At 35.4% G+C, this 27,358-nt stretch overlaps 2 protein-coding genes across 3 annotated transcripts in view; one reads left to right on the forward strand and one right to left on the reverse strand.

The window, feature by feature from the left end:
- Window positions 1-14,434, forward strand: part of rubcn (rubicon autophagy regulator) — a 35,111-nt gene extending 20,677 nt beyond the window's left edge. For both annotated transcript variants that reach the window (XM_048169251.1, XM_048169258.1), the window contains 7 exons: window positions 2,185-2,330; window positions 2,416-2,480; window positions 2,566-2,804; window positions 3,651-3,712; window positions 3,798-3,951; window positions 6,375-6,468; window positions 12,122-14,434. In XM_048169251.1, the coding sequence (XP_048025208.1) occupies window positions 2,185-2,330; window positions 2,416-2,480; window positions 2,566-2,804; window positions 3,651-3,712; window positions 3,798-3,951; window positions 6,375-6,468; window positions 12,122-12,270 (909 nt within the window). In that variant the 3' untranslated portion in view covers window positions 12,271-14,434. The remainder of the gene's footprint in view (window positions 1-2,184; window positions 2,331-2,415; window positions 2,481-2,565; window positions 2,805-3,650; window positions 3,713-3,797; window positions 3,952-6,374; window positions 6,469-12,121) is intronic.
- A 68-nt stretch (window positions 14,435-14,502) lies between these two features.
- Window positions 14,503-25,368, reverse strand: LOC125254586 (5-hydroxytryptamine receptor 3A). Its single transcript, XM_048169271.1, has 9 exons — window positions 24,892-25,368; window positions 23,555-23,721; window positions 23,423-23,467; window positions 23,224-23,333; window positions 20,686-20,855; window positions 17,706-17,866; window positions 17,340-17,550; window positions 15,690-15,953; window positions 14,503-14,798 (listed from the first exon to the last, which is right to left on the reverse strand). Exons 1-9 carry the CDS (start codon window positions 24,938-24,940, stop codon window positions 14,572-14,574), a joined length of 1,404 nt encoding a protein of 467 aa, XP_048025228.1. The 5' UTR covers window positions 24,941-25,368; the 3' UTR covers window positions 14,503-14,571.
- Window positions 25,369-27,358: the final 1,990 nt, after the last annotated feature.

Raw genomic sequence — 27,358 nt, forward strand, 5'->3', positions numbered from 1 at the left:
AGCCATATCGCACGGCTACATGTGTGATATTGCGTTTATACAACAGTTTGACAGCACAAGTGAGTAAATGAATAAGGAACAGCAATGGAATATCCTTAAACCCTTTTTTTGTGCAGAACTACTTCCTTCCACCACAGATTCAAAACTCAAGCTGACAGTTTAACAGTTGTAACCAAGCCTCCATTACTAATTCTAAATGTCACTTTAGAACTAGTAACGAAGGAATGTTGAGTCGCTTCATTGAAGCTTATTGTATTATGTAGAGTACTATGGTATTATGAGAGAGAGATTGACTAAAAGAGTGTATTACCTGCATCTGATATAGCATTCATTCTTCAGGTCAATGTCCATAATATCATATTTATTATTTAATATCATATTTTATTTCCATAATATCTATATCCATTATAAAAAAATCAGTTCGAATGTCAAGTGAGGAAAGCGATATCTTTGTCCTTTTAAAAGATTTCCCATGATAGTGCTAAAACAACTTCCTTGTTTTAGTCTAGTTTTAGTCACTTGAAAACTTTTTTTGTCATGCTGCATATGGTTAAACAGATTACCATATGCTCAAAATTATAATCACAATGATTCTTGTCATTTGAGAAATCTATTTTTACATTTCATTAGAATGACTACACTCTCACCTTTAAGCACAAATGCATGGTTTATTTTACCTCATCCAGTTACCTGATTTATTAAAGACTATTTATCATATAAATTAACATACTCTCTACATAAGAAAAATGGTAAAACAAAAAACATCTCTCAAAAATTAAAACTGTGAAATTCTTAATAGTAATTCCAATAATTACAAATGACATGAATGTTTTTCTAATAAAACAACTGCAAAAAAGACTGTATTGTCGCACAGAGGATGCGTGAGTGCATTTATTCAGCAACCACAATTGCAAACAATTTAGTCGAGATTCATGTTTGGATTTATTACAGTTCATCACTGAGAAGGTTTGATGGCAGTCGAACAGCACAAGAGGCTCATGAAGGAACACAGACTGGCTGAATGACACTTTAATTTAAGCAGAATCTCTCAATAGTGATCGCTAAACACCAGCCGACATGTTTGTTGGTGTTTTCAAATCATCAGCACCACTTCCGCAGTGTAGAGAGAGCGCATTCACAGGGTTGCCAGATTCCAAAGATTAAAGGTGCTCTAAGTGATCCTGGGTGAAGTAACTTCCTGTTGACGTTCGAAGTGTTGTCAAACAAAACAGAGGCTAGCTAGACCCTCCTCCTCCTCCTCCCCCTCCCCTCCGTGCTTCCTGAAACAGTCATGAACGCGTATTTAAAACCATTCTTGTCGGTTATTGGCTGGAGCAGGTTTATTATGATTTGTGGTCCAGGCTGCACCAGTTTGTTTTTATTGCCATTTTCTGAGCTTGTGGCGACTACAGAGACCATGTTTTTTTTACAGTTTTTTCAGGGGACAGGCAGCTAGCGGATAGTGAGGAGATGTTTGCTGTATGTGACAAAAAATGTTTTGGCCTAAAAACGCGTGACATCACTTAGAGCACCTTTAAGTAAAACACAAGGCAGAAAATGTATCATCTTAAAAGAAAAGCTCTGATTGGGGGATTTAAGCTCTTGACATCTAGTAACAGCAAACATGAAATCTCATAGTAGAGGCTTGTTAAAAACTGTCTATAATATTTTATCTCCTTTTTTATTCGACAAAAACAAAGAGAGCTTTTAGTGAAGTTATTTTTAACTACGTTTTATTCCCGTTTTTTTTCATCAACGATATTGCATGTTGGTATGGTCAGTTATCATTTAATGACCCTGTTGTTGTCTCATCATCGTCTCATCCTGGTCATGAAAAAAAGATTCTTGACGAACATTTTTTGTCATTGATTTCGTTAATGAAATTAACACCAGAGCAAACACCCTGGCTCAGTTCAGGAGGAAAAACTCATTATGAGAAAACTGCCTTTAAATATATGTATTGTAATTGTACAGATGCATATAGATAAAGTATAATGAAATAAACACTTCAATATGTATTTTGGATGTTTTATTTGCACTAGACTTATATGTTATGCAAGCAAAATAGCTCAAAATCTAGGCAAGGTTTGCCTGTAGAGTCTTGCCTTAAATTTTAATTTTTAATTAAAAATGTTTGCATTTCTGCCAATTTTAGCATGTTTTTTTTCTCTCTCTCTTTTACAGCTTCTTCCAATGCCAGATTCTCTTCCCATTTCACCGGATGATGGTGAACACGCAGACATTTACAAATTACGCATCCGTGTCCGAGGAAACTTGGAGTGGGCTCCTCCTAGACCACAGATCATCTTCAACATTCACCCTCCTCCAAAGTGAGACCATCACCATCAATATTCAGTCTCACTGACTTTATAACATGATTCTATAGCTTGTAAATCTCTTCATTGATCCTATTAGGAGGAAAGTGGTGGTAGCAAAACAGAACTATCGCTGTGCTGGCTGCGGCATTCGCATCGATCCAGGTACAAAACACATATGCACAATAAAAACAACTTTCTTTACTTGAACGTGGGTTTACTTGAGTACTGTACTTTCTCTTTGTAATAGACTATATAAAGAGGCTGAGGTACTGTGAGTATCTGGGCAGGTACTTTTGCCAGTGCTGTCATGAAAACGCACAGGCCGTAGTACCAGGAAAGATCCTTAGGAAGTGGGACTTCAGTAAAAGCTACGTCAGCAACTTTTCCCGGGACTTGCTGGCCAAGATCTCAGGAGACCCGCTCTTCAACCCAAACGACATCAACAGCGGCCTTTACAAGAAGGTCAAAGCCCTGGAGACAGTGCGTGTACGTGTAATTATGCATAATTTATAGTTATTACTATAGTAACTATTTGTAATAAGAATACAAGTGTTACTTCATTTTAAAGTAACATTTTTGCTCAACACTAAAAATGGATACATTGATTTAATAAATTGTATGATTTGGAAAGTATTTTGTTCAAAATGTAGTAAAAAAATAATAAAAAAATTATTATACTATACTATATACTATACTATACTATATACTATATTTATATAATAATTATAATAATAATAAATAAAATAAATAAATAAAAAATATTAAAAAATATAATATAGTAATACAATAAAATATATAACATTAAATGTAAATAATATAATATATAAAAATATGTAATAAAATTTAATATATTTTGTAACTTTTGTAATTTTAAAAAAATCCTGATAAAAATGTATCACACTTTCCATAATAATAAGAAATATTTAAACATTTAAACATAAGAAATATTTCTTGAGCAGCAAACCAGTTGATTTTGATTGCTTCTGTTGTTCTCCTCATTTGTAAGCTGCTTTGGATAAAAGCATCTGCTAAATGATTAAATGTAAATGTAGTGTAAATGTAATTTGATTTCTGAAGGATCATGTGACACTGAAGACTGGAGTAATGATGCTGGAAATTCAGTTTTGATCACAGGAATATATTACATTTTACAATATATTTGCATATAAATCAGTTATACTTAATGTACTTCCAAACAAATAAATGCAGACTTGGTGAGCTAAGAAGAGAGCTTTTTCAAAAACATTTGTATAAATGTAATATTTAATGTTTTGTAGGGAAATTTTATTTGACATATATTATATTTTATTTTATTATATTGTTCAATTACAGGCATTGAGGGAACAGTTAAACCACATGAAGAATCTCTTAAAAACTTGTCGTTTGGCTAAGGAGTAAGTGTTTTTCCTGCATTTTTTTAGTTTGAAACACCATGAAGAACACATTACATTGCATTACAAGTCTCCTCTCTGTTGACAGGATGCTGGATCAGTTTGACACACTTCCTGGACATCTGACTGAAGACTTTCACCTCTTCTCTCTCAACGACCTCACTGCTGTACGTAGCGGCAGTCTTGCCCCAAAGCTACGTGATCTGCTCCGGCTCGGCTCCAGCCATGTTACAGACTGCATGGTGAGAAATTACTTCTTATTGGAGTTACATAACTTTTCATTTCTCTAGGCCAGGGGTTCCCAAACTTTTCAGCCCACGACCCCCAAAATAACGATGCCAGTGACTCATGACCCCCACTTCAGAGGTGGTTAAAGTATACAAACGTTGTTTCACACACACTGTTTGCAGTGCGCATTTTTTTTTCTGTGCCCATATTAATGGATTAGAACGTTCACACTGCACACGGATGCGGTCCGGCAGTGCGTTCCAGGAGCGGTGCGTCTGCAGCAGTGCAACGATTGTTTCTGCACCGAGTCTATTTTTGCTGTGCTGCACAGCTCTGAATTAATGCATTGTTCGCATTAAAATAAACATGTATTGACATGAAAAAACTATTAATTTCACCATAGATGCATATAATGTAAAGTCTTTGTTACACAGTTCTTTATGACCTGAGGGATTTCTTGTAAAAAAAGATTTAAAAGGAAGGAAAAGACGAGAGTCGCCCGTTTTTGCCTATTTTAAGTTTTAATTTAAAATGTTTGTGATTTTAACATAGCCTATGTTTAAATGTTTTGCCACTTGCGTGAGCAACATAATATTTAAATCTAAAGTATTACTTTATATAAATATAAATATAAAGTAATGAAATGAATAAAACTTTTAAATGTAGTGCGTTTAAACGTGAATCGCAATGCTGACGCGCCATGTTCAGTAACAACTTTTGGATTTGAAATAAAAATAAGTAAATGTTGCGTTTGTGATATACAGCCATGGATCAGTTGCGCGCTGCAAACGCGGCATATGTGAAAACTAGGGGTGTGACGAGATCTCGTGGCACGAGATCTCGCGAGACTAAACTGTGACGAGATTTCTCGTCGAGGCGAAAAGTAGTCTCGTGATGTTGCCATGACAGAGTGTTAGGATGATTAGGAAAGAATATGCCACCGCTACGTTTACATTACGCCTCCATTGTCCTTTTGCTTTGTATTTAAATAAAAAAAAACCATTGAATTCAGTTGGATAACGGTCGCCGCCGCTCCATATTTACAGAGTACGCGCGACCGTTGAAAGTGAAAGTAAACGCGAGCGCGCATTCAAACATGATTTCAATACCCCGCATTTTGAAAGCGGCTCACTGATGAATACAGATATCTCTCAATATGAAAGCTATTTTAGGCAGGGCAGTTAAGTTGTAACCATCTCTCAGCTCTGTATCAAAGAAAAATTTGGTCTTATTTGCACTTTGAATATTGAGAGAGTGTGATTATGGTTGCACTTATTGTAAAGTGTTACCATAAAAATGAATAACAGTTTTCTCTTCTTATTATTTACTAGTACAAACAATAAGGTTTCATTTGTTAACATTAGTTAATGCTCTGTGAACTATCATGAACTAACAAATGACTATCAACTAACAAAGATTAATAAATACTGTAGCAAATATATTGCTCATTGTTAGTTGATGTTGGTTAATACATTAATGTTAATAAATGAGACCTTATTGTAAAGTGTTACCATTTTTATTTATACTGTTTCTATTTCTGTGATCAGATTGTGGAGAGGAGTTCAGTTAGGAGGTCAAAAGTTGTAGAAGGTCATAAATCATGTACAGTAAGGTCTGAAGAGACTGAAATCATACAGAAGAGAAGTAAGTCAGTTGAGTGGCAAAACCTTTTACAGTGCTTGAGTATTGTTGTCTTTTACTGCATATGATAATTCAGTCTCAGAAAGTAGAACTGAAATGACATTCATTACAAAATGATTAGTTAAAACATTTCAAATACACCTGCAGAATATTTTTTCTAGTCGTGTATTTCGCCATCTTGTCTCGTCTCGTGAACTCAATCTCGAGTCTCGTCTCGTCTCGTGAGATACTGGTCTCGTCACACCCCTAGTGAAAACACAATAGCGCGTGCTGCATATGAACTGCAAAGGCATGACGGTGGTGGTGCTTCTCAGCTCTCCTCCGCTGGCCTCCCTGCGTTGTCTTTTTTGGTCGATATTAACCAATGTTTCATTTTGACAAAAATAATATCCAAAGCTTAAAGCCTAAAGAATTACCTACGTGCACATGTTTGAATATTTAACATGGTGCTGTAAATTGACCTGCTGCAGCTGATGCTGTTGCTAATATGTTGTTAATCTGTCGTCATCACCTCAGGAGTCACGGTCAAGGGGAAGGAAAATTAATTTAACTACTATTTTTAGTATTTTGTTATAATTATTGATAAAATATGCTATTTCTAATTGTTTAAAAAAAAAAATGTATTTCTGGAAATCATCTTGCGACCCCTCCCTCGATGTCTCGCGACCCCCACTTTGGGAACCACTGCTCTAGGCATCTGAAATGGGGAAATGATATTTCATTGTCTAGATGTGCAGTCGATCAGTTCCAGGTGATCAGGTTTATTCGTTATTCTTATCCTGTCATTCTCCCACAGCTCTGCCAGGCCAAGGGCTTCATTTGCGAGTTCTGTGGAAATGACAAAGACATTATCTTCCCCTACGAGCTCAGCAAGTGCCTGCGTTGTGATGGTGAGCTTCTATTCATTCATTCATTCATTCATTCTGGCATTTATTTATTTATTTTTGCATTTATTTATTTTCACATGTATTCATTTTATTTTATATACAATTATTTATTTATTTATTTATTTATTTATGCATGTGCATATGTTTTTATTTATGCATTTATATACATTTATTTAGACAATTATGTGTGTGTGTGTGTGTGTGTGTGTGTGTGTGTGTGTATATGTATATATATATATATATATATATATATATATATAGATATATATATATATATAGATAGATATATATATATATATATATATAGATAGATATATATATATATATATATATATATAGATATATATATATATATATATATATATATATATATATATAAATTCAATTCAATTCAATTCAGTTTTATTTATAAAGCACATTTAAAATCAGCCTGAGCTGGCCAAAGTGCTGTACATAGAGATTAAACGAAGAGGAGAAAGAAGAACATAAAAAAAAAAAGATGTGTTTTAAGCATGGATTTAAATTCAGCAAACGTAGAGGCAGTTCTGACTGGTGGTGGCAAGCTATTCCACAGCTTAGGGCCCGCTACTGCGAAAGCTCGGTCTCCCCTGCATTGCAAACGGGATCGTGGTACCAATAAAAGATGACTATTTTGGGATCTAAGTGATCTCGAAGGATTGTACATAGTAATCAAATCAGATAGATATTTAGGAGCTAAATTATTGAGGGCTTTGTAAACGAATAGCAAAATCTTATAGTTGATACGGTGTCGTACTGGCAGCCAGTGCAGAGAACGTAGGATTGGTGTAATATGGTCATATTTGCTGCTACCTGTGAGTAGACGGGCTGCCGCATTTTGGACCATATGAAGGCGAGAGATGGAAGAGAGAGGTAACCTGGAGTACAGAGAGTTACAGGAGTCGAGTCGAGTTGAGATAAAAACATGGATGACTATTTCCAAACTTTTCCTGCTTAGGAAAGGTTTGACTTTAGCTAATTTGCGAATATGATAAAAACTGGTACTAACTATGGTGTTAATTTGTTTGTCTAATTTAAGACCATTATCTAGGTGAAATCCTAGATCTTTAACATCAGAGGTAAGATAAGGTGTGAGGGTACCAAGGTTGATAGAATCTTCATCTGGGTGCTCTTTTGGCCCAAACTGAATGATCTGGGTTTTATCATCATTGAGTATCATAAAATTATTTGAGTTCATGCAGGCAAGCTTCTAATCTCTTGTATGCCAAGTTATCCTTACGTTTAATAGGTATGTAAAGTTGTGTGTCGTCCGCGTAGCAGTGATACGACACCCCAAATTTATGCATAATTGATCCCAGGGGTAACATATACAGCGAAAATAATAACGGTGCTAAGATTGATCCTTGGGGTACACCACAGGAAACATGGGCCACTGAGGATGAATGAACACCTAAATTGACTGTGAATCTTCTGTTTGACAAAAAAGATTGGAACCATTTCAACACTGTACCAGTGATACCAATCGAGTGTTCAAGCCGAGATAGAAGAATCTTGTGGTCAACAAAATCAAAAGCAGAGCTCAAATCTAGAAGCACTAAGGCCAAGGTATCACCAGCATCTGTGGCCATTAAAATATCATTGAGAACTTTTAAAAGAGCCGACTCAATGCTATGAAGGGTTTTAAAGCCGGATTGAAAAATATCAGAGATAGAGTTGATTTGCAGGTAGTTCCTCAATTGTATAAAAACAGCTTTTTCAAGAATTTTGGATAAAAACGGCAAATTAGAGATGGGTCTGTAATTTGCATATATTGCAGAGTCAAGTACTGTTTTTTTGAGGATAGGAGTCACAGCAGCTAGTTTAAAACAGGCTGGAACAGTACCAGTGACTAAACAATTATTAATGATGCGCAAAATATCTGGGCCGACTATATCAAAGATCTGTTTTAAGAAGCGAGAAGGGAGAATGTCGTGAGGGGAAAAAGTAGGTTTCAGTTTTGAAGTGATTTCCCTACATGTCTGAATGGAGATCAATTCAAATTCACTCCACTGTGAACTGGAGAAAGAGGGATCAGGTAGGCTTGCAGGCTGTATCTAATTAAAAACTTGTGCTCTAGTAGTGTTGGTTTTGTCTAAGAAGAAGTTAAGGAAATTTTCACAATCAAAAGAAGAGATCACAGATGGAGTCTTAACAGGAGGATTTAAGACAGAATCGATAGTCGTAAAAAGCGTTCTAGAACAATGTGAATTTTTAACAATGATATCAGATAAAAATTTATGCTTTGCAGCCCTGACAGCTTTTTGGAAATTTTTAAGGGAGACATTCAGCATATCAAATGAAATTTGAAGCCTGTCTTTTTTCCATTTACGTTCAAATCGTCTGCACTGCTGTCGTAATGATCTGATATCATTGTTGATCCAAGGCTGAGACTTGTTTCGGGGATAAACAAGCCTTCGAGGTGCAACAGAGTACAGAGTCCAAAATGTTGGAACATTTGTTATTAAAATATTGTAGCTGCTCATCAACATCTAAATGTGGCGTGATGAAGTCATTGATAAGTGAGTTTTCGGTCCTCAGATACAAGTCAGAGAAGGCATGATTGGAGTGTGAGGTCAAAATGCGAGACCAACGTGCTTGTAGTGGTAAAGTTTTAGGTGGAGCAGGGAGGAGTGTTGGAAAAAGCACTGGTCTGTGGTCAGAGAGTGGAGTATCACTAATGTCAATATCAGCCACTGACAGCCCATAAGTCAATATTAAGTCAAGTGTATGACCATGACAGTGCGTAGGACCATTTACCCACTGAACAATATTCAAGGAAGAAAGTAAATTTAAGAATTCCTTAGCTAAGGCATTGGTAGAGCAGCATACATGAATGTTAAAATCACCAAGTATTAAAATATGATCGTGTCTAGTCAAGACATCTCCTAAAAGGTCAGCAAACTCATTTATAAAATTGCTGGAAGAGGGGGGACGGTAGATTAATAAGAGTAAAACAGGATGAGGGCAGTTTAAGTGTATTTCCTGAATTTCAAAACTGCTGAAGCTGGCCATGGGTAGAAGGCGACACTGAACTTTATTTTTAAAGACAGTCACGAGACCGCCTCCCCTGCCAGTTAGCCGGGGAGTATTAAAAAAATCATACTGAGGGGTCAGTTCAGTTCAGAGGACTCAGATCACCTGATTTTATCCAGGATTCAGTCACGAAGAAGAAGTCAAGATCATTTGAAGAGATGAGGTCGTTGCAGATGAAAGTTTTATTTGCCAGAGATCGCACATTGGCAAGCCCCATCCTAAGCTGCGGAAGATCCCGTTGAGCGTCAGATGCCTACGCCACACAGTGGTGGTCAGTATTATGCACTTACTATAGAGTTAGGGTTAGGGTTTGGTTTAGGGTTAGTTACTTTTAATTATGCATAATTTACTGTTATTACTATAGTAAGTACATGTAGAAACATGTAACTATGGCACTGTAAAATAAAGTGTTACCAATGTTTTTCTCCAAAACACGGCCACAGTTATTGGCACCCCTAGAATTTTTTATGAGTAAAATATCTCTGAAGTATATTCCCAATCATATTTAAATTTTTTTAGCACACCAGGGTGATCATGAACATGAAATTGTCCAGCCATGACTTCCCGTTCCCTTAATCATTCATCACAATGAGTAAAACCAAAGCATATAGTTCTGATGTGCAGTAAAAGACTGTTGAGCTTCACAAATGGCTGTAAGAAAATAGCTAAAGCATTGAAAATCCCCATTTCCACTATCAGGGCAATAATTAAGAAGTTCCAATCAACTAAAGATGTTACAAATCTGCCTGGAAGAGGACGTGTGTCTAAATTGTCCTAATGTGCGGTGAGGAGGAAAGTTTAAAGGTGCTATAGAGGATGTTTTTGAGGACTGAGAAACCAAAGACTGTTAGTGAGTTTTTGAAATGAGCGCATGCGTAAGAACAACCCCCCTCCTTCACAGCTCATTTCGAGAGAATGCCTCCCAAAACTTGTGCATGAGTATTGGAACACGAGTGTTTGTTTACCACCGGCTGTGTTGTGTTAGTGGATTCATTATGTCGGACTCACCGCAGATAACTCATAATCTGCAGTTGTTACTCCTGACAAAAACATTGCTTGCGGCACCTGTGGAATGTGGAAAATTACTGGAGTGAGCACGTCTCTCACAAGGAACGTAATGGCAGTGATTGAAAAGCCAAAGGGCCAATCGTTTATGTGATGATCACACAAATGATTGGCTGATGTTTTTAAGGCCCTACCTCGTGCATAGATGATGTATATTAATATTATTCCTTTCAGTGCACCTAATAAATAGTCTTTTATCAGTTAGTAAAGACAGTTTCAAGTAATATTGCAAAAATGTATAAAACAAAACATCCTCTATAGCACCTTTAAGTGGCCAAAGACTCCAAGGATCATAGCTGGAGAATTGGAGAGATTAGTTGAGTCTTGAGTCTCAGAAAGCCTAAAAAAATGATCAAACAGCACCTACAAGTTGTTCGGGAGGGTTTCAAGAAAAATCTTTGCTCTCATCCAGAAACAATCTCCAGCATATTCAGTTGTCAGACACGACTGGAACTTCAAACGGGACCGGCTTCTATGGTCAGATGAAACTAAAACAAGAGCTTTTTGGCAGCAAACCCACCAAATGGGTTTGATGCACACATGGATAAAAAGTAAACCATGTCCACGGTTAAATATACTGCTTGGATCTTTAATGTTGTGGGCCTGTTTTTCTGCTGGAGGTCCTGGACATCTTGTTCAGATACATGGCATCATGGATTCTATCAAATACCAACAGATAAAAAATAAAAACCTGACCACTTCTGCTAGAAATCCAATAATGGGCCGTAGTTGGATCTTCCATCAGGACAATGATCCAAAAACAAACATCAAAACCAACACAAAAATGGATCACTGAGCACAAAATGAAGCTTCTGCCATGGCCATCCCAGTCCCCTGACCTGAACCCTATAGAAAATGAGTGGAGTGAACTGAAGAGAAGAAGCACCAACATGGAGCTAGAATCTCAAGGATCTGGAGAGATTCTGTATGAAGGAATGGTCTCTGATCTCTTGTCAGGTGTTCTCCAAACTCATCAGGCATTATAGAAGAAGACTCAGAGCTGTTGCAAAAAGTATTGAATAAAAGGGTGCCAATAATTGTGGCCAACGTGTTTTGGAGAAAAACATTTATTTCATAATGTGATTCCCTTCCCACTTTCAATTCTTTTCCTTCACTGAAAGGTTAGATTTTTTTATTAAAGATCAAAAGGATAAACAATGCAGATTTAAATAATTCTGACCACCACTGTGTGTGTGTGTGTGTGTGTGTGTATGTATCTGTATGCATGTTTTTATTAATTCATAATGATTAATCATTTATATATGCATTTATTTATGTATGCATTTTTATGCATGTATTTATGCATTTATTTATACTTATTATTTTTATGTATTTATTTATATATTTATGTTATTATTTATTTATGCATTTATTAAACTAGGCTAAAATGTTTTTTTTTTAATGTCTTTTTTTATGTCTTTCTGTCTTGCACTGTACAAGTATTATTATTATTATAAATTATTTTCAAAATGCTCCGAAATTGTTTTTTTTGTTTTTTTTGTCGTGTTTGGTTGTAATGGTTAGTGTGTTTGTTTTGCAGATTGTCGTGCGTGCTATCATAAGACCTGCTTTAAGGCCGGGAAAGAGTGTCCTCGCTGTCTGAGACTTGCCGAGAGGAGAGAGCGGATGGCTCGTAAGAACATGGAGGAGCTGGAGGACAGAGAGGAGGACGAGGCGAGTGGGACCTAGCACATAATATGAGTAAGATTTCATGAGAGCACAACAGAACAATGAATGTAGAGACTGATATTCAGCAGAACTTTTCTTGATTCCCATCCCAGTCCTGCTGAGTGCAGCATAATTAATCATTAAAGCTACAAAGAGTTTTATGTGCAAACAATAAGCTTCTACTTTTAAGGATTGCTGCCGTCAGCTAGAAAATTGTACTGCTTTTATGATCTGCTGCTTTTGTTTGCTTCTTGCCTCCGTCCTTAAAAATCAAATTCGTTTTAATCAACAGGGTGTCGAGTCCTGTGTCATAAACTTTTAGGTGTATGAAATAACAGTCTTGATGTTTTTCTATGTGTCCACGTTTTGTTGGTTATATTTATTCATGTATTCTGTGTGTGCCTCATTAATGGCTGTTCATTTGTAACGATGAGAGACGGAGAAAGGCAGCTGAACTCTAGCAAGTCTTGCACAACCTTTGTTTTCTGAGAGGTTTCTAGAAGTGGCTCAAACTTAATGTGTTGAAGATCATAGCTCTTAAGACAATAGGCCTTGAGTGAAATGACAGCGAAATTAATTTCTGTTATTGTAAAGATCAATTAATTTTAATACAACAATGGACCTCATTCAAGTGAAAATTTTTTTGAAAACATCTGGAATCGACTGAATGTATTGAACTGAATACAACAATTTGGCCGATTTGTTCGTAAAACCATTTCTACATAAATGTTAGTTTTGCAAACATTTTAGCCAGAAACCATTCTTGCGTTGTTTTGGTTTCAAGAATATTTTAGCCAGGAAGTCCCCCCCCCCCCCCCAGAGAATTTATACAAACTATACTTGCTTAAATTCTTTTTTTTTTTTTTTTTTGCTCATTGGTTATAATCCCTTCTGAACTTTTGGTTATATGAAAGGTTTACACAGAAGTTTGTTGTGCTCTTTTGTAAAACCATTTTTTTGGGTGAATTTGGTCAAATTGTACTGAATGCAGCTATTTGTTTAAGAATGGTTTTATGCACAATTTTGCACAGAAGTTCGATTTCCCTGCACCTAAAATCATTCCTCCATTTCGTGAGGGATTTAGGCAGGAATTTATTTTTTTTTTGCTCATTCACAAAACCTTTCCTGTGAAAGTTTTTTTTTTGGTTTCGCCAAATATTTTAGCCAGAATTTTTTTCTGCTCGCATGTATAGTCTTTCTTGCATATTTTTTTTTTTTAAAGAATTTATACAAATTTGTTCTGCTTGTTAGAAAAATCCAGACATAAATTTCTTTTTCTCTGTAATTAAGATCACATTCTTCTAAAATCCCTTGGGTTTTATGAACGATTTACTCGGATGTTTCTTGTGCTCTTGTAAAACTGAATGCGTCAACTTGTGAGAAAGCTTTTGCAGACTATTTCAACTGAATTTTTTTTTCTGCTCATGTTTCACAAATGAGGCCCAATGCTGGTCTTTCATTTAAATTAAAGGCCTTTTTGCTTTAACATTTTGCACCTACCAAAAATGGCACTTTGTATGATTTCCTGTTCTTAGATAGACAAATCATGTCTCGTTGGTTCTTTAATTTGCACTAGTTTGATGTTTGTTTGAAAAAGAACTGTATTAATGTTTGAACTGGAACATCATTCCAACATCTCACATTCAGTCCAAAATCTAAAATGGTCTTAAACAGTGGTTGTCCAGTGAAGTTGCTCATGCAAAAAGACAGTTGTACCAAAGTGTTATTTGATTAAAAGAGTTTATTACATTGGTAAGTTATATTAGAATTCACTACATCATACTGGACCTAAGTTAGTTTGAGTAGATAATGGAGTATGTAAATGTATCTAAAAGAAAATATATTCAAGACGCCATTTGTTTGCTGCTCTGAGTATATCTGAAGCAATAACAACCTTGTACTTTGCCACAAGCATTTAATAACTTGAATGCACTGACCTTAAGTTTATTAGATTGAATGAATGAACAAACTTGCTTTTGTAAGGTGGCTTATGAGCTATAATATTATGTTTATAACTTTTACATTTGATCCTGCTGATGATGTGTTCACTTGAGCTTACTGTTGTAAAATTACTGAATTGCCTTTCTTATTCAGGGGCCTTCGATGCACTATTTGAGAAAGTGTACATATATAATTTCTTATTGTTATAAATTCATAACTGACAATTAAAGATGTTTAGACTGTCTTAGACTATTTTTGTGTCATTATTGTGTATAGTCAAAACCTTTGGTCTCTACATGATCACTATTTCTGCCCCAATGAATAAAGGTAAAACAACTAAAAATATATGTAAACATCATTTTCCTCAAGTCTGTAATTTTTCTATTGGTCCATCCAAATGCACCACATGCATATGATTACAAGTGCATAACCTGTGATTATCAGCAGGTAAATGCGGAAGAGAAGGAAGTCCAGGATGTATCCCACGTGGCACCACTGGTTCTGTAGATGGTCTTCCTTTCGTAGAATGGTCAAATAAGAGTTCATCTCTCTAAGGTCCTGACTGATCTGTCTGAGTTCAGGCACATCCAGTGTCATAGTTCCAGACACTAGGGGCCAAAAAAGCAAAAATTTAGCATCAGTTTATATACTTGCCATACATTAGTTGTATAGTTTTATGCAAATGTTGGGATATCACGTAAAAATCTTTTTGGAAACGCTAAGATGCACAGAAACTTGTGCGCTAAATGGGGGCGGATAATTTTTTAATCCAATAAGAAGACATGCTCATAAACTACAGTGGAAACACATTTACCAAATAAATCCCTCAAAGCGCAATAAATAAAGTCATGTGACTTTGCCTCAACAGTTCATGTGATTGGATAACTCGACTAACCAGCGGACCAATTGTATTGCAGAGCATCTCAAATGTTGGTTTGGTTGTTCTGAAATGCCTGAGCTAAAATGCTTGTTCGAGATGCATCGGCGCTGCTCAGACCAATCGGTGTATGACATCAAAGTACCGCGAGTGCGTTTGGAGTGCATACGACTCTTTATGCTTTTGAATCGCTCTTGCGGTATTTTGATGTCATACGCCGATCGGTCTGTGCAGCGCCAATGCATCTCGACCAAGCCTATCGTCATCAGAATGATTTGGTATAATGACCTCTAAGAATTTTCTCACAAGATTCACAAATTCACAAACACCAGCATCCGCCTCTGAACGCAAACATAACAGTGTTTATTGGAATTAATTTGTGTGCTCTGAGATGAAAGTCATTTATGATGTAGGAAAAAAGAGCCACAGTGGCTTCCCCGATTGCAGATAAGATAGTTTGTGACAATTTCCCAGGAAGTGATGATTTTGTTCTCTTAAACACACGGGATGGAAATGGTGCTTATTGGCAAGTGTTTTATGGGATATTTCAATTTTGTGCACAAGTTAAATTCGAAACTTTGGATGGAAACATATCTAGTGAAATTTTGCTGGAGCATCTCACCATTAGTGGGTGTCTGTTGACTGGACGTTGATTCTGAAGGCGGGACAACCCATGGGTCAGTTTCTTGTTTCACTTCTAGTTTGGCTAAAGGGTCTTCGGGAAAACTGTAGCAAATAATTCGAGCAATGAAGTGCATCACCAGCACCTGTACCCAGTGCGGCACCTCCCTGTACTTCATTGAATTATGGTGGAGAACGCAGGTAATGAGGACTGTCTCCAGTAGACTTATGACCATGAGTGCCAAACACACCGAGAAATAGATACCTAAGGAGGTGAAAGCAAATTTTAGACATTGTTTAATTAAAAAATTCACATACCATGTAAGTAAATTCTTGATACTAATTGGTTAGCATAATGACTGTTAAACTGGATAATTCACCATTGTCCATGGCAAAATACTGGTGGTACATTCATGTCTCTCATTTCACTCTGCATGTTTCATCTTGCAACTCTTGTTTTGCTAATGGCCTTGGAGGTCTTCAGTATAAAGCTGAAAGTATACTTTGGTTTTATGCATATGCTAGGGTATGCGTATAGTGCTCATGTCTCAAATTAATCTATTGACATCCCTAGTACAAAAACATTTTAACTTAAGAGAAATTGCACAGACACTGGAAAAAGATGAAAATTCCTAATGCGCATGTATCGACCACCTGTGTTTGTGTGCTATCAAATGCTAGCAGTTTACTTTGAAAGGCCACAGGTGCATACTTGCGTACTTATGCACTATTCTATGGCGTTTTTGACAGGGTTGCCAGGTTTTCAAAACAAAACCCACCCAAATGATACTCAATACTAGCTCGATCGCATTTCAGGGGGCTCCCCCGATAAAAACCGCTTTCCGGGGGGAAAAATCCACATTTTTGGCAGGGTTCCACTAGTAATGCCGCATTCCAGAGGCTAAATATCACGTTATGTGGGGTCGCTTCAACCCGCGGACATAAAAAATGTCCTGCGGCAATGATGTAAAAGTATCCCAATTCCGTGGTAAAACCGCGGACTTGGCAACACTGTTTTTTGAGTATAAATAGTGCAAGCAGTGCGTTCGCACTGAAAATTCCAAAAAGAAAAATACTGAAGTATAGTGCGTCATTCGGGATGCAACTCATGCTTTCGATTGTATGCATATGTTCACATCAAAACTGGTGTACTTTGGGCTTAAGAGGAGCATAAAATCTTTAATGGATGGATAAAAGCTAAAGATTCTTCAGCTCAAGCAAGAGAAAAAAAAAATGTTTAGAATATTGACAACTAAAAGATAATTAGTCCATAAAAAGTAACTTGGATTGTTTTCAAACATTATTGTTTTGGTTCACAACACAATCATATGCAATTTTATATGATATTTAATGGCTAACATTGCTAATGCTAATTTACTTGATTTAGGCCTACTTTAAATGGATGTGAAGTCTGACGAATTTTCTACATTCAGTGATGCCGCAAATATGATTGCCATTACACTCCTTGAGATTTGAATATACTTATGAAAATTGTCTGTTAAAAATGTTAAATCTGTTAAAATTGTTTTTAGATGACATGTTCCTTTAAGTAGAGTGTTAATAAAGCAGTCTACTCTTGGGTGTAATCAACCAATGTTCGTCATTTGATGTTCACACATTGCCTCACACAGGTGTGTTTTAGCTAATTGACCTATTAAAGGTGTTCCATTAGCAGTGCTGGGAAGCAAGTCGTTCATAATGAGAAGAAACACTGTATAGCCCAGAATGAGGGTCATTTTGAAGGAGGATCGATCCACGCTGTGCGGTGGCAAGTAGAACGACAGGATGTCAATGATCATGAGGAAAGAGCTGGGGATGATCAAGTTTACCACATACAGTATCGGCCGTCGCTTTATCACCACCTGCAGGATGGAAACAGTAAAGGCCCATTCACACCAAGAACTATGTTAGTGTCCACACCGATGCACATTCTGTTTATTATAAAATTTATTAGTTTATAAGTATGATTAGTATGGTATTTTAAACATAGCCTTACCCCCTTTTGTCCATTTCTTACCCAGAAAGTGATGATGTCCCATTCGTCTATTCCGAACTTCAAAATGTCTGCGTCGCCCAGTATAACCACCAGCTCCCATTCTCCACTGGCCTGCAGGTATCGCTTTGAGTTGTCAGTCATCTCCTTAAAGGCCAGGGCAGGACTGACACGGACATCCTTTACTGAAGGGGTTACAGGTATTACAGGTGTTATAACTTATAAAAAAAAAAAAAAAAAACTTTGAAATTGTAAGTTATATAGTCCAAATTGTGATATAAACTCGCAATTGTGTTATATAATTTGAATTGTGAGATATAAATGCACAATTGTGAGAGATTTACTTGCAAATATGAGTTAAGTCCAAATTGTGATATAAAGTCGTGAGATATAAACTCAAACTCAAACAATTGTTATACTGTCAGAATTGTGAGATAGAAACTTGCAATTGTGAGCTATATAGTCTGAATTGTGATATAAACTCACAATTGTGAGTTATACTGTCTAAATTGTTAGAGATAAACTTGCAATTGTGAGTTTAAAGTCAGAACTGTGAGAGAGAAACTCGCAATTGTTAACTATAAAGTCAGAATTGTGAAATATAAACTCACAATTGTTAGTTATATATTGTGATTTGTGGTATAAACTCGCAATTGTGAGTTATAATGTCAGAATTGTGAGAGATAAACTTCCAATTCTGAGTAATATAGTCTGAATTGATATAAACTCGCAATTGTGAGTTATATAGTCAGAATTGCGAGATATAAATGCACAATTGTGAGAGTTAATTGTGAGTTAAGTCCAAACTGTGATATAATCACCAAATTGTGTTATAAAGTCAGAATTGTAAGATATAAACTTGCAATTGTGAGTTATAAAGTCTGAATCATGAGATATAAACTCACAATTGTGAGTTAAGTTTGTATCTTGAGTCGTGACATATAAACTCGCAATTGTGAGCTATATATTCCGATTTGTTATATAAACTTACAATTGTGAGTTATACAGTCCAAATTGTGGGATATAAACTCACAAGTGTGAGTTTTATAAAGTCCAAATTGTGATATAAACTCACAATTGTTAGTTATATAGTCCGAATTGTGAGATATAAACTCTCAATTGTGTGTTATAACGTCAGAATTGTGAGATGTAAATGCACAATTCTGAGAGATAAACTTGCAATTGTGAATTAAGTCCAAATTGTGATATAAACTCCCAATTGTGAGTTATAAAGTCCGAATCGTGAGATAAAAACTCACAATTGTGATCTATATAGTCTGAGTTGTGATATAAACTCACAATTGTGTTATACAGTCAGAATTGTGAGATAAAAACTTGCAATTGTGAGCTATATAGTCTGAATTGTGATATAAACTTGCAATTGTGAGTTATATAGTCTGAATTGTGTGAGATAAACTCGTAATTGTTAGTTATAAAGTCAGAATTGTTAGTTATATATTCTGATTTGTGATATAAACTCACAAGTGTGAGTTATATAGTCTGAATTGTGATATAAACTAGCAATTTTGAGTTATAAGGTCAGAATTGTGAGATATAAACTTACAATTGTTAGTTACAGTCTGATTTGTGATATAAACTCACAAGCGTGAGTTATATAGTCAGAATCGTGATATAAACTCGCAATTGTTTAATTTAAACTTGCAATTGAGAGTTATGAAGTCCAAATTGTGAGATTTAAATGCACAATTGTGAGTTATAAAGTCCGAATTGTGAGATTTAAATGCACAATTGTGAGAGATAAATTCGCAATTGTGAGTTAAGTCCAAATTGTGATATAAACTCTCAATTTTGAGTTATAAAGTCCAAATCGTGAGATCAAAACTCACAATTGTGATCTATATAGTCTGAATTGTGATATAAACTCACAGTTGTGAGTTATACAGTCTGAATTGTGGTATAAACTCGCAATTGTGGGTTATAATGTCAGAATTGTGAGAGATAAACTTGCAATTATGAGTAATATAGTCAGAATTGTGATATAAACTCGTAATTTTGAGTTATATAGTTATATACCAAATTGTGGGATATAAATGCACAATTTTGAGAGATAAACTCGCAATTGTGAGTTAAGTCCGAATTGTGATATAAACTCGCAATTGTGAGTTATACAGTCCGAATTGTGAGATATAAACTCACAAGTGTGTTATATATAGTCCGAATTGTGATATAAACTTATAAACTTGTGATATAAACTTATAAACTTGTGATATAAACTTTGTGAGTTATATAGTCTGAATTGTGAGATATAAACTCGTAATTGTGAGTTATATAGTCCGAGTTGTGATATAAACTTGCAATTGTTATAAAGTCCGAATTGTGAGATAGAAACTCGCAATTGTGAGTTATAAAGTCCAAATCGTGAGATATAAACTCTCAATTGTGTTATATAATTTGAATTGTGAGGTATAAACTTGCCATTCTGCGAAAAAAGACAGAATTGAGAGATAAAAAGTCACAATTACCTTATTTACTTTATTTATTTCTTCCGTGGTGGAAACAAGCTTCCATAATTTTTTTTAAAATCAAAGCTTCTTTATTTCTGGTGCAACCCACACAGTCATGTGGTTGAAACATGCAGTAAAAACAAACAGGATATGATATCATAGAAAGGGCCTTTGCAGACCCTCATGACTGTCAAGGTTTTTTTATTTTTATAAATACTTTTGTATTTAAATTTATTGTATTTAAAAAAATAAGGACTAAGGTTTCAAATATTGTGATGTAAAGAAAATATGTAATTACATTTTACTTGATGGTTACACCACATGACATTTTAGAGGCATTACATTTGTTCAAAATTGACATTCTATTATTGCCATACAGTATGTGTTGACTTTAAATTATTACATGTGAAAGTCCACAGAAACTAAAACCGATTAAGTGGAACTTCACAGACCTCAGAAACACACAAAAGGAAATGCCTCTGTCAAATATGCGCTGAGATGGCAGGAAATGTGGAAAGCAATGAAAGCTGAGACGTTACTGGTATGCATGTAGGAGCCGAAGGTGAAAGAGCAGTTCTGTATGTCGAAAGGGAAACTGAAGATCTGTAGGTTACAGGCGCTAACCAGCCTCAACATCCTGTCATAGCGGATGTGGCCCGTGTGGTTCACATACACATAAGGACAGGCCTGAGATACATCGTCATCCACACTAAACACCAGAAGAGAGGGAGAGAGAGGACAAATATTGATTTAAGGGTCAAATTATTATTATTATTTTTACTTGTAGACAATATTATTACTATCTTCGACTAAGACAAAAATAGTCTATTACAGTTTAAAATTGGCCTTGATTCAAAATGATCACTGCAAAAATAAAACATAGCTAATATTCATACTATAAATCTTCTGAGGTCATTGTCGCTATTCAATGACTGAGACGCAAGATGGTGCCAGTTTCATTTGTATGAAACAAACAAGAAGTTTTGAAGATTATATGTTTTAAAGGAAAAACTATTTCAGTTTTTCTACTTTAAAATTTCATGTTTAATTCAGTGTTGCTTGCCATTTTCGTGCAAATTTCTGAGTGAAAATTGTTTCAAAGCCATTTTTTTCAGTGTGACATGAGACATAAATGTAGCGTCTGTTTCAGTTAAAGGGTTAGTTCACCCAAAAATGAAAATTCTGTCATTTATTACTTACCCTCATGCCGTTCCACACCCGTAAGACCTTCGTTCATCTTCAGAAAACAAATTAAGATATTTTAGTTGAAATCCGATGGCTCAGTGAGGCCTGCATAGAGAAGCAATGACATTTCCTCTCTCAAGATCCATAAAGGTACTAAAAACATATTTAAATCAGTTCATGTGAGTACAGTAGTTCAATATTAATATTATAAAACAACGAGAATATTTTTGGTGCACCAAAAAAAACAAAATAACGATTTATAAAGTGATGGCCGATTTCAAAACACAGCTTCATGAAGCATCGGAGCATTATGAATCAGTGTATCGAATCATGATTCGGATCGCGTGTCAAACTGCCAACGGCTGAAATCACGTGACTTTGGCGCTCCGAACAGCAGATTCGATACGCTGAAAAATATTCTCGTCGCTTTATAATATTAATATTGAACCACTGTACTCACATGAACTGATTTAAGTATGTTTTTAGTACATTAATGGATCTTGAGAGAGGAAATGTCATTGCTGGCTATGCAGGCCTCACTGAGTCATCGGATTTCAACTAAAACATCTTAATTTGTGTTCCGAAGATTAACGAAGGTCTTACGGGTGTGGAACGGCATGAGGATAAGTAATAAATGACATTATTTTCATTTTTGGGTGAACTAACTCTTTAAAACCCTTTCACATCTAGAAAGTTACAGTAACTATAACAATAACTATATTAGCACCCAGCGGACGATAATGTTCTGTTTATTTTAAGTGCGCGCTGCAGTTTTGTCACCTGCCATTTTAAATGATCGAGTTCTTTAAGTAGGATGGATTCTGAATGAATCATTTATTAGATGGAAATTTTTTTCTGAACTTTGTTTCAATGATATCATTCCTCTGTGCCGTTTATCATTATAGCTGTGGTGTGGACGTCGCTACTCTTATAAAATTAGATCAATTATAAAAACATTATAATTATAACAAAGGCCCGTTCACACCAAGAATGATACTACAGATGATTACAATAACGATAACTGGCCCTGTTTACACCTGGCCCTGTTTATTAAGATGCGTTTTTGTTTATCCGATCACAAGTGGACGATGCTAAATACAGGTGTAAATAGGGTCTAAAACGTTTTGAGCTTGTCCACTTTCAACCACTTCCAGAGGTAATCTAAAACGCATCCACACGGATTGCTTTCATGGTGTAGATGCTCATGTAGTCAAATGTTCGAACAGCCACAAAAGACCGGCTACTCTCCGGGGATCAGGAAAGGTCCACGAGCCGGGACTCGAATTCAGGATGCCTGAAGCGCAATTGCGCATTCATATGTAAATTGCAAGAGCGTATTTTGTCCATTAGATTGAAAGATCTGAAAAACCCATACACTTACCCACCCATAGATCCTCCCCTTGAAGAAATCAGGACGGAAGTGGTTGAAAGTGGACAAAAGAGATGGATTAAAATACCAGGTATACCATTTTTTTTGTGGCCATTTTATCATCTTGCAAACATTAAAACATGTAATAACATTTAAAAAATCTTTCAGAAAGTCATTAAATGTCCATGTATAAGTAAGGACATTTTTTGAGAACATTATTAAAGACCAGACAACTTTAAATGAACATTCTATTAATGTCATTCTGTTAATGTCTATTAATTAATTTGTTCATAACTTTGAGAGAATCTTGCCAGAACGTTGGCCAAAGTTCTGAGAACATTTTCTCTTTGCTGGGTATTTTACCATGGACAACAACAAATATTAGGAAATTGCACTGAATTCTGCAGGTGATCAGAATTAATTTTTGGAATTTTTGGGGCAAAACATTTTGAAACATCTTTATTAATTCTCTTCAGAGCAATAAAAAAATATGTCCTGATCTTTCCCACTAGAGGGCACTTACAACTCATAAACGATTATGTCAGGAGTCCAGAGATCTTTGACAGGAAGAGAGATCTTCGTAATGCCATCACAGGGTTCTGGATCCCAAATGAGGAACTCATGGAACCAGTACTATACCCAAACATGATTAAAGAACAGGATTGTCATATTCAGGTGATTATTAGCTAAAACATTTTTTACTGTTTATGCATCAAACTTACCAGTCTGAGCCAGAGGAATGTGGTAAGAATTTGTGCTTTTTCATTCTGCAAAACAGAACAGGCATCAAAATGTTCAGATGCGAGTATAATTTATACAGCCAGACACATATAGCTAGTCCCATATTGACTCACAACTCCCAAGATAGCGTAAAGAGTGAAGGAGATGTTGGTGATGGTGGGGGTGCTGAGGTTGACAGAGGGTCTGAAGGACTTCTTGTCAATGACTTGCTGTAGAGATTCATACGTAGGTCCACTCTGTCCGTCTTCACACTGTAGCATATTCACCAGACACGGCAACACTTAACACAATAAATCAGGGAAACTAACTTAGTGACTTCATCTGATGTCCATTTTCATTTGCAGTCAGATGCAAATACTGTAATAATCAGTATTTTTGTAAACAGTTTTACATTTTTTTTTTTTTTTTTTTTGGTGTATAAACAATTTACACTCAGAAATTGCTAGTAATTTTCACAACAAATTGAATTAAACGTGACATTTTGGTAACACTTTTCAATAAGGTTACATTTGTTAACATTAGTTAACTACATTAGTTAACATGAACTAAAAATGGAAAATACTTCTACAGTATTAATTAATCTTAGTTAATGTTAATTTCAACATTTACTAATACATTTTTAAAATCAGAAATTGTATTTGTTAACATTAGTTAACAGTTAGTGTGAACAAACATGAACAAATGATGAATGACTATTTTTATTAACTAACATTAACAAAGATTAATAAATACTGTAACAAATGTATTGCTCATTATTAGATCATGTTAGTTAATACATGAAAATTTCAGTAACACTTTAAAATAAGGTCTCATTTGTTAACATTAACGTAGAAAGACTGAAATAGTATTTTCTTGTAAAACATACTCAAATAATCTTTTATTTACAACTTCGAAAAATCTTTTTTTTTAGAGTGAATGAATTCTGTCACTTTTAAGGCAATTACTTTGCAACATTTTTAAGTGTACTGTATGTTGTTTCAACATGATCACATGAGAATGCGTATAAATAGTACGCGTATAAATTCAAAATGACAGCAGAATAAAGACTCTGCATAGAAGTCGTAATTATTTTCTGTACAAAAACATTTTTGAGGTAAGAAAGTAAAATATCACATCTGGTTTATAATTTGATTTGCAATCATGTTAGATGACAACTGATAACATATGAAACAAACAAACAAAAAAACACTTCCTTTAAATCATGTCAAGAAGTACTTACTTTTGCAGATAAAGTCAAAATAAGAACAAAATTTTACAAATATTTTGGAAGCAAGCAAAACTAATTGCTTTTAAAATAAACCTGTTCATTTTATTTTTAAGACAAACGATTCAGTAAAAAGGGTAATGAATCATTGAAGATATTTCATAATTGTTTTTACTGGTTTACAAGATTGACAAAATTGACCAAAAGTATTAAGTCTGTGATCCACATATAACTTCAATTCATTACCTGTAAGTAGAATGAAACATGCCAAAAGAAAATGCCAAAGATGTCCCATAATGCACTGTGTAGATAAGATATCCTTTTGTTTAAAACTGCTCAAGTTTAAATCACGCAGCTTACTTCCAGAGGTGAAATGTGACGACTGGCACCATTATGTGCGGTTACATGTTGTTTAACACCTTCGGTAACCACTGACCTATCTTGTTTTAATAGCTTTGGATCTTGAACTCATTAGTGATCTACCTTGTTTTTCCATTAGACAAAAAAAGAAAAAGTGCCACACATTTAATTAGAGGAAAGAACACTGCATTCACACTTGAAGCTATATGTCTCTTCAAGATGTTGACACTCTTTCTTTATAAAATCTACCTGAACATATTTGTCATTGTGTATATTTGTAGTGTTTTTTAATATGCCGTGACTAGTTTTATATTTTCACAATCCCACCTCGAAACCCACAATCTGCCTTGTATGAAACAACATGTAACTTTTTTTTTTTTATTAACATGCTGCATTTTTATTGCATTTTCATGATTTACCATAATTAATAATTTAGAAATGTATTAAAATATATTTAATATAGCATGGCAACTCAACTCAATTAACACTTTGACAAAACAACCACAAAACCAGGAGCAAAGTTTGTTGATATTTTTATTATAAGTTTTTCCTCAAACTTAACTGGATAGTGACTAAAATCAAAATTGCTATTCATGCTGTACCAAAACTAATAAGACGAATAAAACAAAATGTCAAATTCAAGTTAAAAATTACGTTTAAATATATATTTTTTTAAATTCTAGAGCAGAAAAGTGTGCCATAATTCTATGCAATTATAAGTATTAGGACACTTAAAGCACATATAAAGGGTATTTTGTTGATGATCCCTTGCATTAAATCAGAAATAAATCTGGGCCCCATTGACATCTTCAGACATTTGGTATCTTCAGTTCACATAGCAGACAATAATATTCTATGACTTTTTGTCTAGACTGTACGAGTGCAGCCACAGAACCATAATTGTGCTTAAACTCACAACAATAAAGACAGTATACAGTATAAAGAGCACACGGTCAATGACCTGACCAAACATAATCCATTCATCAGTGCTGTTGTCATTACTGAAGTGCTCTTCAACTTGGTGGCGGATGGCCAATAAATCTTTACTCATCTTCTTCATTTCCTCTAGACATTGTTCCCAGACTCTTCCTGGACTTGCACTAACTTGTTCTTTCTTTGTAATATCAGTCATGGTGTTTTTGTAGAAAGTGCTCTCAGATCTGTTTGCTGTATGTAAGAAACAAGAACACTGTTGGAAAACATTGTCAAGTTCGCAGCAATAACTCTAGTTGACACAATGTACACAATGGCGCCTCCCCAGACTCCAATTTTTACTAATTTTCAACATCGCTCAGTCTGCTGATCCGCACAGTATTTATTTGCCCATCAATAATAATGAACTCAGGTGTGCCTAATGTACGAGTCCTGTATGCCACAGTAATCGTTTTTATCTTGATTACAATCGGCATCCATCAAAACTTTTTTAGTGCGACACTGGTTTGCTTTACCCAACTGAGAGATGTAGTTTGTGTATCACATGCTCATGCTGTGGTTGGTTGAACCACTGTTCAGTCTGTATTTTACAGCATAATGAGAAACAACTTGGGAAAACCCCTGCTCTAGTGTAAGAGCATCCTGGAAGACGAAAATATCTGCTTACCTTCACAGTTTTCTTCACAAGATTTCTTCATACAAGCAAATTGAGCCAGATATTTCAGGACCAGAATCCTGAGCCACTTAGGTAAAGGAGGAAAGTCACGGGAACCACACAAGATATTGGTTATGAGGACAGTCTCAAGTAGACTTGCTACCATCAAGGCCAGGCAGAGAGAGAAAAACACATCTAGATTGAAAGAAAAAGATCAGATCAGATGAGGCTGGAGGTGAAGAAAGATTACCTATGCTTCTGAAAGTCCTGGCTGTGCTTCCCAAAAGCCTCTTAAGCATAAGAACAGTAGAAGAATGTAGAGACCATTAGATGGTCTTCGATGCTTTTGAGAAAGGCAGTTCACGCAAGTTTTGCTACAACCTAGACCAGAAAGACTTAAGCCCAACGTTTACATCATTTTTTACATGAATACTAGCGTCCTATTTTTCTAACCACACGTACTCTGTATGCACAGGTCGCACATGCGCATTGAATATTTTTTGCACTAATTAATTTGTCCACAAGGTGCGAAGAGGTTAGAAAGTACTCGTATTTGTACAATTCTAGCCTAAAATATTAACAAGATGTGTATTTGGGTAAGAAATTTCACAGGGCAAGGTTGCAAGGATGAAACATTCTGTCTACAGAGTGCAAGTTGTTGTAATGCATGTTTCTACTTCCTTTGAGTGTAAACATTAAAAGTATACTTTGAAAAGCCATGCATTCAACTGTCGGTTTTAAGCTGATTAACCAGAACAATCTTCA

This window comes from Megalobrama amblycephala, linkage group LG2 (assembly GCF_018812025.1).
Source record: "Megalobrama amblycephala isolate DHTTF-2021 linkage group LG2, ASM1881202v1, whole genome shotgun sequence".
Taxonomy (NCBI): Eukaryota; Metazoa; Chordata; class Actinopteri; order Cypriniformes; family Xenocyprididae; genus Megalobrama; species Megalobrama amblycephala.